The sequence below is a fragment of the Mauremys reevesii genome, linkage group 1 (assembly GCF_016161935.1).
Source record: "Mauremys reevesii isolate NIE-2019 linkage group 1, ASM1616193v1, whole genome shotgun sequence".
Classification (NCBI taxonomy): Eukaryota; Metazoa; Chordata; order Testudines; family Geoemydidae; genus Mauremys; species Mauremys reevesii.
The window spans coordinates 298,912,348-298,924,626 of NC_052623.1; the positions used below are offsets into that span (position 1 = coordinate 298,912,348).

At 43.7% G+C, this 12,279-nt stretch overlaps 1 protein-coding gene across 1 annotated transcript in view; it reads left to right on the top strand.

Moving 5' to 3' along the window:
* The first annotated feature begins 1,754 nt into the window (after positions 1 to 1,754).
* The window catches only part of GNS (glucosamine (N-acetyl)-6-sulfatase), a 32,224-nt gene continuing 21,699 nt past the window's right edge, over positions 1,755 to 12,279 (top strand). The window contains exons 1-5 of the mRNA XM_039502091.1: positions 1,755 to 2,128; positions 4,148 to 4,207; positions 4,886 to 5,092; positions 6,124 to 6,189; positions 6,649 to 6,747. Coding sequence (XP_039358025.1) covers positions 1,961 to 2,128; positions 4,148 to 4,207; positions 4,886 to 5,092; positions 6,124 to 6,189; positions 6,649 to 6,747 — 600 coding nt within the window. The 5' untranslated portion in view covers positions 1,755 to 1,960. The remainder of the gene's footprint in view (positions 2,129 to 4,147; positions 4,208 to 4,885; positions 5,093 to 6,123; positions 6,190 to 6,648; positions 6,748 to 12,279) is intronic.

Below are 12,279 nucleotides of genomic sequence, written 5' to 3' on the forward strand. Positions count from 1 at the left end.
CAAAAGGAATTTTGCAGTGGCATGTAAACATGTACAAAAAAGAGCTACCAAGAGAAAACACTACATTGTGTATCACATGTGACAGATGTTAGTTATATTGCTTAATGCACTAGTGGAAAGTGTTCAGATACTTCTGTCATAAGAGACAAATAAAAAACAGAGTAGAATAGAATAACAAGCACAAACCTCATAAATATCATGATGTTAGAAGCTCATTTAGTGGAGCTGGTTTCTTTTAAAGGACACCTTTTGGTAGTCTAACAAACAAAATTAAAAACAACAAAAACAAACAAGACCAACACCAAGAAAACAAAAATCAATTAACCAAAATAAATAATAAAAATAATAATCCTACCACAAACAGATTTTTTTTTTACCCTCAAAAGAGAAGAGCCAGAGGTTCCATGATGTCCATTAGGGACTTTGCAATTGTTATTGTTTTTAAGTGGAAGGTTCCAGATACTGCAGTGATGGGTGGCAGTATAAAACACTGAGCCAGGCACTTAGGCAGGAAGGTTTTAAAGAGGAGGTGAACACCCACAGCTGCTATTCACTTGAATTGGAACTGTGGGAGCTCAGCACATCTGACAGTGAGACCCAAGGTGAATACCTGGGGCCAGGGGGAGAAATCCCAGCATCCCAAGCAGGTGTGTGGTCATGGTGCCTTGTGAAAAAGACCCACTGGCTCAGCACAGGCCAGTTGCTAGCTTTACCCAGCATGCACCATTGGCTGTATGGCTTGAAGCGTGGAGTACCAACAATGTCAAACATAGTGCTGCTGTGGGCAGTCACTGTCTCTGTGGACACGCTGGATCTACATCCCTCACCTGGCTGCCTCCCAGCAGGGTGACACCAAATGCAGGGGCTTGTCAAGCCTGCCTAACAGGGTCCCAATCTCCAGGAGCAGCGCCAGGTCCGAGTAGGATGACCAGATAGCAAGTGTGAAAAATCATGACAGGGGTGGGGGTAACAGGCACATACGTAATACAAAGCCCCAAATAGCGGGACTGTCCCTACAAAATCAAGACATCTGGACACCCTAGGTCCGAAAGAGCATATGTCAGAAAACCCAGACGACACTCTGCAGCTGGATGCCACCTATGGGGGTGGGGGAGGCAGTGAGGTGTGGTTGGGGCAGTTTGGGGTTGGGAGTGAGGCACTGTAGGCTAAGGTGACCAGACAGCACATGTGAAAAATCGGGACGGGGGTGGGGGGTAATAGGACTCTATATAAGAAAAAGACTCAAAAATCGGGACTGTCCCTATAAAATCAGGACATCTGATCACCCTACTGTAGGCCAGGTTGAGGAGTTGGTGTGAGGCGGGAGAGGGCATGGCAGGTTGATGGAGGTGCAGTGGACTGGCCGAGGAGATGGGAATGAGGCTGAGGGAGGGCCTGGCTCAGGGGGTGGGAGCGAGGCTGGTTGATGGAGGTGCAGTGGACTGGCCGAGGAGATGGGAATGACGCTGAGGGCGGAGCTGGCTGAGGGAGTGGGAGTGAGGTGGGGGAAGGGCTGGCTGAGACGATAGGAGTGAGTCAGGGCGGGGCTGGCTCAGGGGGTGGGAGAGAGGTGGGGGCGGGGCTGGCTGAGAAGATGGGGGTGAGGCTGGTTGATGGAGGTGCAGTGGACTGTCCGAGGAGATGGGAATGAGGCTGAGGGCGGAGCTAGCTGAGGGGGTGGGAGCGAGGCTGGTTGATGGAGGTGCAGTGGACTGTCCGAGGAGATGGGAATGAGGCTGAGGGCGGAGCTAGCTGAGGGGGTGGGAGCGAGGCTGGGGCTGGAGTAGGCTGCTCCCGTCGCGGCCAAGGCCGCTGCTGAAGCCGGGACGGTCACGTGACAGCCTGCTGCTCTCCCTGGTCATATGCCGAGGGCGGGGCGCCGCTCGAGTCGGTTTCGTTCTGCGCTCGCCTGGGATCGCGCCGGGACGGAGGCTGCGGTGCTGCGCTCGGGTCCTGGGCGATGTCTCCCGCGGTGCGGGGGCTGGCGCTGGCCGCGCTGCTGCTGCTGCTGCTGCTGGTGCTGAGCCGCGATTGGGGCTGCGCGCAGGCGGCCGGGACCAGCGGGGCGCGGAAGCCCAGCGTGGTGCTGATCCTCACCGATGACCAGGATGTCTGCCTGGGCGGCATGGTAACGTGCTCTCCCTAGCGCCCGGCCCCCTTCCTGGGCTTGGGGGGGGCTGTATCCCGATTGGGGGCTCTGCCCCCTGCCCGGGGTGGTCCTGCCCCCGGCTGTGTCACGCGTGGGCCTCGCGGTGCCGGGCGCAGGCAGCGTTTGCTCCTGGCCTGACCCGGCTCGCGGTGAGGGGTGGGGCTGTGCGGGGGCTCCGTGGGGCAGACGCCCCCCCTTGCAGTTACCTCGCCGGAGGGGAGGGAGGGGCTCTGCCGCGCCCAGGGCCGCTCATCCCCGCCTTGGCAGTGGTGGGGACCCTGAATCTTGGCAGAGGGAAAAGTGCCTTGAGCCCAGACCACTTTGACGGGGGGGGATCTGGCTGCATAATAGGTGTTTGGAAGCTGTCGTGCAACTTCCCTCTGGTGTGTGTCTGGGCCGGGACGTCGCCTCTCACGCAAGGAAACCCTGTGCGCTGGCTGACCGGGGGCTCGTTGTCAGTGCAGCGTCCCTGGCAGAACGGGTGGTATTGGGCTTGTTTGCCGCTTTATTAGACAGGCTGAGTGTCAGCTCTCCTCTAGAAAGTCCATAGCATCAGCTAGGATGGTGTGTAAATGGAAATGGCTTTTTAATTCTGCCGGTGCCTTTCTGTGACCCTGCTTCTTTGGCTTATTGCAAGCGGGACTTCATGGGGGTTTAATTTGTAGGGCAAATATTGAGACACAGTTATCAGAAAGGCAACATATTGCATTTTGGGGTGCAAGTTCTGCACTGTTCCCAAGAACATGAGGTAAAAGAATATATAATATGCCTTTTGGAAAGGGAACTAGTGCATTCAGAACTTCACACTTAGTTATCCATGTTAAAGAGAGAGGTAATGAGAAAATTCTCACAGTGCTTTGGACTAAACACTCTAAAAAAAATCTCTGCCTTTTCATATTTTGTTCTTCCTGTTTTTTGCTCTTCACACTAGTGGGGCAATGAAGAAAATCATTTCCCTCTTCCTAGTCCACAGTTCTAGATATTAACGGCAGAGGTAGTTTGAGTTTATCTTCCTTATTGTGCTGAGAATTAATTCTTGACCAAGACTGCTCTGTAAGCCTGGCCCTGTCATGAGACAAGTATGGATTAATTAGCTTTTCCTCTCTCTAGTATACGTGTTCACTTTTCCTCACATCCTGAAGTAACAGGTCTTCATCAGTCCAGAATGTTAGGATTTGCAGTTGACTGCCTTTAACTGGCCAGCATCAACACACATGTGGTTTGCTATATGCATAGTGTTTATTACATCAGGATCACTTAATTAACCTATCTGTACTAGTTTTTCACTTGGGATGTTGAGTGCTTCAGCATGTTCATTGAAGGAATAACATTAAAACAGAAATAGGTCCGGTGACTTGACAGATTCCACAAATTAAACAATGAATGTTTCTTACTTAGAGCACTTTTCTTTCAAAGATCCCAAAAAGGCTCATTTTACTGTAGTCTTTAAATTCTACTTGCCCAGGGTGAGTACCTGTTTTTGCTAGAGTAAAATATTAGGGTTTTCATTCCCGTGAGAGTAGGAAAGTAAATCTTATGCCTGGGCTACTTAGTTTTAATGACCATTTTGAAAAATTGTTTCACTAACTACATATGAGGAATCAAGTCACACTATGAGATTGGCTCCAGGATGAAAAGGGGCATTTTAAGAAAACAAAACACCATTTTCTGGCTAGAAAATGATGTCTGATCCATTTGAATGAAGAAACATTGGGTAGAATGTAAAATCTTAAAAGGAGAATTTTGTCAATACTTGCAAAAAGTAAACTAAGAATTTTTATAACTTTAGCCTTGCATTTTAGATGTAGGGTTTGAAATTTCACTGCAAAGAAATGGGGCATTGGTTTGGTCTAGCCAATGCTTAAATACTGTGGTGATTGGTACTCTATAAATACCTCCCATGAAAATCAACTTAAGGTTGCCAGTTTAGATAGCACACTAGCATCTCAGCATCCAGATATTTTTAGCTCATTGTACTAGTTACTACCTCTGTTACAGACACCGCTAAAGAAGACCAGTGCCCTTATTGCAGAGATGGGGATAAGCTTCTCAAATGCAGTAAGTGGTGATGTTGACTTCTGTAACCTTCGGTGGCATGTATTTATTGAAGCTATTGTAATTTAAATACCTACGGTTGTAAATAGTATAACAGATGTAATCTCTAATTTGGCTCTGAAGTAGGTATAGTTTCAACTTTTTAAATATGGAGAATACAAGGGGGCAGATTAATTCCTGTGGTAAGGTATGAATCGGACCCAAGATTACTTTCTCTGCCTGGGATGGGACGTTTCAGAACACTTAATTTAATGAATATTTTTAGAAAATGAAAGTTTTGGCTATAAACTAATAAGGAAATCTTTCAAAGATTTAGCTTTGTACAGGTTTGAAAATTGACTAATGGTTCCCCATTCTTGTTTACTGGAATTGTTACAGTAAGTAGTATTTAAATAACTGTTCGTTCTCAAATAACTGGTGCTTTCTGCTGCGTGTATAACATGCATTTTCTAAATTGTAAACTCTACAGAAAATATAAACCCGATCCCATGTGCAACCTCTAATTGATAAAAATATTTGGGCTGTAGTTCTATATGTCTAAATAAATGGGAGTAATCTGATCTATGTGATATGAGTGACTTATTTGCATATCTTTTAATGTCTTTTGCTATTGGCTAAAAACTAGATTTTTTTTTTAAAAGAATCAATTTACAATTTGTATTTTTTCATTCTGTGTTCTAGTATGTGCCCAGTGCATTGTGCTGTCCCAGCAGAGCTAGCATCTTAACAGGGAAGTACCCACATAATCATCATGTTGTCAATAACACTCTGGAGGGAAACTGCAGCAGCAAATCATGGCAGAAAATACAGGAACCATATACCTTCCCAGCTCTCCTCAAGTCCATGTGTGGCTATCAAACATTCTTTGCTGGGAAGTATTTAAATGAGGTATATATCTTACTCTTATTTGCCGTGACACAGGTGAATTGCCTGTACTGAAAGTAACTTTGTGAAATAAAGTCTTAATCCTTATTTCTGTAGATAAAATAAACCCCCATAAAATTTAAAATCCTACTGTTTAGATGAAAAGTTCCTTCTCAGAATTGTTAAAGGAATAGAGGAAATAAGACATGCAACCTAACTTTTCTCAACTTAGTTTGGCCAAAGTATCAGCATCCATTTAACTGGTGGTCTTGAGAGTCAAGTATCGGAGGGGTAGCTGTGTTAGTCTGGATCTGTAAAAAAGCGACAGAGTCCTGTGGCACCTTATAGACTAACAGACATATTGAGAGAGTCAGTAGTTTAGTCCTATACTTCAGGAGTACTAGAATTTGAGGATTATATTTGGGGAAGGGATGTGGGACTGGACTTCTGTAGATAGGGCATGTGCTGGGTTTCCCCCCCACCATAGACACCACATGGTCCAGGAGGTTCTGGAAAGGGAGAGAATAAAAGATTTCAAATCCCCTACTGATGATACATCTGCGGGTTGGGGAGGGAATTGTTAATTATATACAACTTAATTTTTCCCTTTTAAAAAACTACATACGAACACTTAATTAAAAGAACATTTTGCAAAGTCAAGCATTCAGAAGTTAGGCAATAACAGATTTAAGGTTGCCCCACTATGTGTATGTATTTAATAGTCTTTAATATGACAATATACTATATTTTCTGCAGGACTCCTGTATAGTTTGGTGCACAGGTTGGATGTACAAGGGGATAGAATTAATGTTGCATGGGCAACTGTAAATTTGGTATTGCTTGACTTTTTGCAACCTTTTAATGTAGGAGGATTTGTATGTTGTACAAGTCAGTGTGTGTTTATCTGACTTGTACAAAGTCAGTTAAACTGGGCCTTTGCATTTCTGGCTGCTGTGGAAGAAAACAACCCCTCCCTCCCCCAAATGTAGCTTATATCTCAGTCACATCTGAGACTGTGCTGGGTCACTTTCCTTTTTTTTCCCCGTTTTTTTCAGTATGGAGCAGAAGATGCAGGGGGAATAGGCCACGTTCCTCCTGGATGGAGTTTTTGGTATGCTTTGGTATGTGACCGCTCCTATTAAATACCTGGTTGTAGGTACTTTACAAAAGTAAATCTAGCTTAATTGTGCTGAATCTAAGAACCAGTCTGCTTTTTTTTGCATGCTTCTGTTAACTAAAAGAGGAAATTCCCTTCCTTCATAGCGTGTTGCATTTTCTCAGCTTTGTATGGAGGCTGTTGATGTTGATGAGGAGGTATTTCTAATGAAGAGAAGTATCTGAAAACCTGATTTCAGCAAAGAAAAACTTGCCATTATTATAGTATAGAATCACTTTGGTTTTACAAAAGGCAAAGCTTGTAGGCCTTTTGCAGTGCACATACTACAAATACTTAAACAGGGCAAATTGATAAAATCAGGCTTAACAAATACTTGCTGACAACTTAGTTTATTTAAAGTGGTCAGTGAAATAGTAGATTCTTGTCTTTTTTATGTAAGTGATATCTTTTTCTTCTCTCATAGGAAAAAAATTCAAAGTACTATAATTATACTCTTTCAGTAAATGGAAAAGCACAAAGGCATGGTGAGAACTACAGTGCAGATTACCTGACAGATGTACTGGTAAGAAATATCACAACAGCTGCATTACTGTTCCATTTGTGACCAAACACTACTTTATGCCTGGTTGTGTTACTGAATGGATATTGCCTAATCTTCGTGTTGTCTTTACTTCAGGCATAACCAGTGGAGCCAGATTCCAGCTCTACTTAAAGAGGGCAAGGTTGTATATGCAAATATAGGAAAATGAAATTGTTAGATAGCTGTTAGCCAAGGGCTAGATCTGGAGATGAACACTGACTTCAGTGGTAGTTCAGGGTGCTTGACCAAAATGTTGCTGATTGGTAGGTCATAGACTTCCATTTAGAACAAGGGCCAGCCTGTGAAATGGCAATTTGGCTTAAGACCTAAGAGGATGTGCTTCACTTCAGCAAACTGTTGTTGTAACTGAGTTACAACTAGATCTCATTTATTTTTAGATGTTACAGTATGTCTATATATGTGATTTTGAGAGACCTCTATTAAAATAAGAACTTAAGAATGGCCATCCTGAGTGAAACCAATGGTCCATCTAGCCCAGTACCCTGTCTTCAGACAGTTGCCAATTCCAGATGCTTCAAAGGGAATGAACAGAACAGGGCAGGGGTGGCCAACCTGAGCCTGAGAAGGAGCCAGAATTTACCTATGTACATTGCCAAAAAGCCACAGTAATACATCAGCAGCCCCCACACCATCTCCCTCCCCCTCCCCCAGCACCTCCCAGCCCTGCTGATCAGTGGTTTTGTGGCATGCAGGAGGCTGGGGAGCGGGGGGAGGAGTGGAGTGGGGGCAGAGCCAGGGGTTGAGAAGTGAGCATCCCTGGCACACTGGAAGGTTGGCGCCTATGTCTCCATCCCTGGTGTCTGCGCCTATACAAGGAGCCGCATATTAACATCTGAAGAGCTGCATGTGGCTCTGGAGCCACAGGTTGGCCAAACCTGGAACAGGTCAACGATCAAGTGATCCTTCTCCTGTCAGCTAGTCCCAGCACCTGGCAGTCAGAGGCTTTGGGACACCCAGAGCATGGAGTTGTATCCCTGACCATCTTGACTAATAGCCATTGATGAACCTGTTCATGAACTTATCTAATGCTTTTTTTGCCCCAGGTATACTTTTGGCCTTCACAACATCCCCTGGCAACAAGTTCCACAGGTTGACTGTGCATTGTGTGAAGAAGTACTTTCTTTTGTTTGTTTTAAACCTTCTGCCTATCAATTTGATGCGTGACCCCTGGTTCTTGTGTTGTATGAAGGGGTAAACAATACTTCCATATTCACTTTCTCTACATCATTTATGATTTTATAGACCTCTATCATATCTGCCTCTTAGTCATTTCTTTTCCAAGCTGAACAGTCCCAGTCTTTTTAATCTCTCCTCATAGGGAAGCTGTCCCATATCTTTAATCATTTTTGCTGCCCTTCTCTGTACCTTCTCTGTTTCTTAGATCTATCTTTTTTTTTTTTTTTTTTGAGATGGGGGTGAGCAGAACTGCACAGAGTATTCAAAGTGGGGTGTATCATGGATTTATATAAGGGCATTATGATATTTACTATCTAATTATCTGTCCCTTTCCTAATGGATCCTAACTTTGTTAGTGTGCAGCAGCAGTCAAAAAGCTGAGCAGATGTTTTGATAGAACAATCCACAATGACTCCAAGATCTTTCTTGAGTGGTAACATCTAATTTAGACTCCATTTTGTATGTATAGTTGGGATTATGTTTTCCAATATGTATTATTTCTCATTTATCAACACTGAATTTCATCTGCCATTTTGTTGCCCAAACACCCAGTTTTTTAAATCTTTGTAACCCTTCGCTATCTGATTTGGTCTTTATCTTGAGTAATTTTGTATCATCTGCAATCTTTGACCTTCCTTCTTATCCCATAACTGCTTAGTTGGCTTAAGAGCCTTTGGTGAGGGACCTTGTTAAAGGCTTTCTGAAAGGCTATTTCCACTGAATTACCCTTGTCCACATGTTTGTTTGACCCCCTCAAAGAATTCTAAGAGATTGGTGAAGCGTGGTTTCCCTTTACAAAAGCCCTGTAGACTCTTCCCCCAATAGATTAACACAATTTATGTGTCTAATAATTCTGTTCCTTTCTGTAGTTTCAACCATTTGCTTGGTACTGAAATTAGGCTTTCCAGCCTGAAATTGCCAGGATTGCCTCTGGAGCCTTTTTAAAAAATTGGCATCACTTTGGCTATCCTCCAGTCATTTGGTACAGTGGCTGATTTAAGTAATAAGTTACATACCACAGTTAGTAGTTCTGCAGTTCCATATTTGAGTTCCTTCAGAACTCTTGGGTGAATACCATCTGGTCCAGGTGACGACTTTATGGTTTAATGTATCAATTTGATCCAAAGCCACCTCTATTGACACCTCAAACTGGGACAGTTCCTCAGATTGTCACCTAAAAAGAATGACTCAGTTGTGGGAATCTCCCTTATATCCTCTACAGTGAAGACAGATGCAAAGAATTCATTTAGCTTTTCTGTAATGACCTGGTCTTCCTTGAGTGCTCCTTTAGCATTTTGATCATCCAGTGGCCCCACTGACTGTTTGGCAGGCTTCCTGCTTCTGATGTACAGTAGAACCTCAGAGTTACGGACACGTCAGGAATGGAGGTTGTCTGTAACTCTGAAATGTTTGTAGCTCTGAACAAAGCGCAGTTCAGGCTCCAGATCCAGCAGCTCACACTCCAAGCTAGGATTCAGCAGCAGCTGAGCAACCTAGTCAGCCCCGGCGGGGGGAGGAGGGGGCGTGTGTGTGTGAGAAAACAGCGTGGTCCCTTCCCAGCCGGGAGAATGGGGGTAAAAACAATGTGTCCCCCTCCTGGCTGGGGAGGGGGAGGTAAAAACCATGTCCCCCTCCCGGGGGTGTGTGCAAGCTGCACGGACCCCAGCGTTGCTCCTGCTCCACTGTCTCTGGCTGCCTTGGCCTGGCAGCTCCAGCGTCTTGCTGTAAGTGGTTGTCTGTGAGGTGGGGTGGGGGCAGCTACCCAGATGTGCCTACCGTTAAGATAAAATACAGGCACAGTACAGTACTTGCTCTTTTTTATGAATCTCTGCTGCTGCCTGATTGGTTACTCTGGTGGTTGTGTCTTTTGAGGTTCTACTGTACTGCAGGGGGGGGGGGGGGGATTGCTGTTTGTCTTTTGCTGGTTTTCTCTTCAGATTTTTTTGGCATACCAAATTATACTTTTACACTTGACTTGCCAGAGTTTATGCTCCTTTCTATTTTCATCATTGGGATTTGACTTCCAATTTTTTAAAAGGATGCCTTTTTGCATCTAACTGCCTCTTTTATTCTGTTTAGCCATGGTGACACTTTGGTCCTTTTTATTGTTTTTTTTTAATGTGGGGTATACATTTAATTTGAGCCTCTGTTGTGATGTTTATACAACTTTCCATTTAGACATTTTACTCTTGTGACTGTTTATTTTAATTTCCATTTAACTAGTTTCCTCATTTTTGTGTAGTTCCCCTTTCTGAAGTTAAATGCTACTGTGGTGGGCTTCTTTGCTATTTCCCCACCACCACCGCAAGGATATTACATTTAATTATATTATGGTCGCTATTACTGAGCTGTTCTGTTATTTTCACCTCTTTGACCAGGCCCTGTGTTTGACTTAGGGCTAAATTAAGAATTGCCTCTCCCCTTTGGGTTCCAGGACTAGCTGCTCCAAGAAGCAGTCATTAATGGTGTCTAGAAACTTTTTCTCTGCATCCCATCCTGAGGTGACACATCCCCATATTGACTGGGTACAGTTGAAATCACCCATTATTATTGAGTTTTCTGTGTTTATAGCCTCTCCAATCTCTCTGAGCATTTCGCAATGACCATCGCCATCCTGGTCAGGTGCTCAGTATTATATTCCTCCTGCTATACTCTTATTATTCAAGCATGGAATTTCTATCCATGGAGATCCTGAGGTAGTTTGATTCATTTTAATTTTTTTTATTATATTTGACTCTGTGCTTTCTTTCACATGTAATGCCACTCCCCCACCAGCACAACCTACTCTTTCATTCCTGTATATTTCATACTGTGGTACTACTGTGTCTCATTGATTGTCATCATTCCACCAAGTTTCTGTGATGCCTATTAAATCACATAGGAGCACTAACTATCTATGTGAGGAGAACCCTCCTGCCCTGATATACATTCTCAGGACAGTTCTCTGTCGATACTGTTGTAAAATGATTAGTTGTCTGCCTTCATGTGATGTAATTGAATGGGACTTTTTCATTTGACTGATGCTTCAGTTCCTACCTATACTTCATTCACCAAGATGATAGGCAATCTAGAAATACCAAAGATACTAAAAAGGTATGGAGCATTTTACAACAGTATCGACAGAGAACTGTCCTTAGAACGTATAGCAGGGCAAGAGGGTTCTCTTCGCACAGATAGTTAATGATGCTGTGTGATTTAATGTTAAATATTTCAAATTAACCTTGTCTGGGTTAGTGATTCTGAAAAAGGCTTAAGTGTTGGTGCCTGCTAGCTTGTTGCTTTTGGCCATTAAGCAGTAGGGATTCTGGTCTGCAAAAAACAGCCCTTCACTACACAGACTTCTGAGGACGTATAGACATATCTTGAACTGCGTGGAAGATGAGAATTTATTAATGTGGTCACGTATAGCACTAGACTACCAAACACCAGTCTTCTGTCAATAGCTGCAGTATTTGCCTCTTTGACAGGAGTTGGTCTCTCATTGGTCCTGTAGGCCACTAATCTTATTCTAACTTGCTTAGAGTTCAGTAAGGCTCTATTGGGGCGGGGAGCGTGTATAGGTTTATTACCAGTGAGCCACAAAATCCGTAATTGTCTATTGCCCGTTTGAGAGAAGCTGTTAAAATCAGTTTATTTATGTAGAGTTCTTAGAGTCCATTGCTTCAGAGGCAGAATAGAGAGTACTGCAGAGCTGGATGACTAATCAGGCAGAAAAAGAAAAACTTGAGACTATAACAGGGAAGAACTGAGATGTAAGTGGTAACTGTGCACGTCCGAATATTAGTTCTAATGAATGGCAAAGGGAAGGCTACAGTAGTGGGCTGAAAGGAATAGTAAGTGAGACTTGCTATCACACGTAGGCTAAAGTGAACAGGAAGTATTCAAGCTAAGACTTGAAAATGAGTGGCTTGGTGAGGGAGATCAAATGGAGCAGCACAAGTGAATGAAGCTTAAAGCTATACCCTGTTGGTGCCTCTTCCCTAATCACCTCTTTAAAATAAAAAAAAAAAGTGGATCATCCTCAAACTAGCGCATGTTTGGAGGATGAATGTAACAAATAAGTTGGCAGCAGTAGAGCAGGGAATGAAACATTGACCAGCAGAATGACTGCCTTCTGAGGAGAACAAACTGCCAAATTCCCATCTAAAAATACATTCAGGATCTGGATCCTATATCCCCTGAAATGTAGAAAGATTTAGAAAGGGCATAAAATGGAATTGTACTTAACAGTATGGAAAAAAAAAATGTCAGTGAAGGCAGGGTTTGAAAGGGAGCTCTGTCAATACAAGGACTGAGTGAGATGAGAGATCTGAGTCA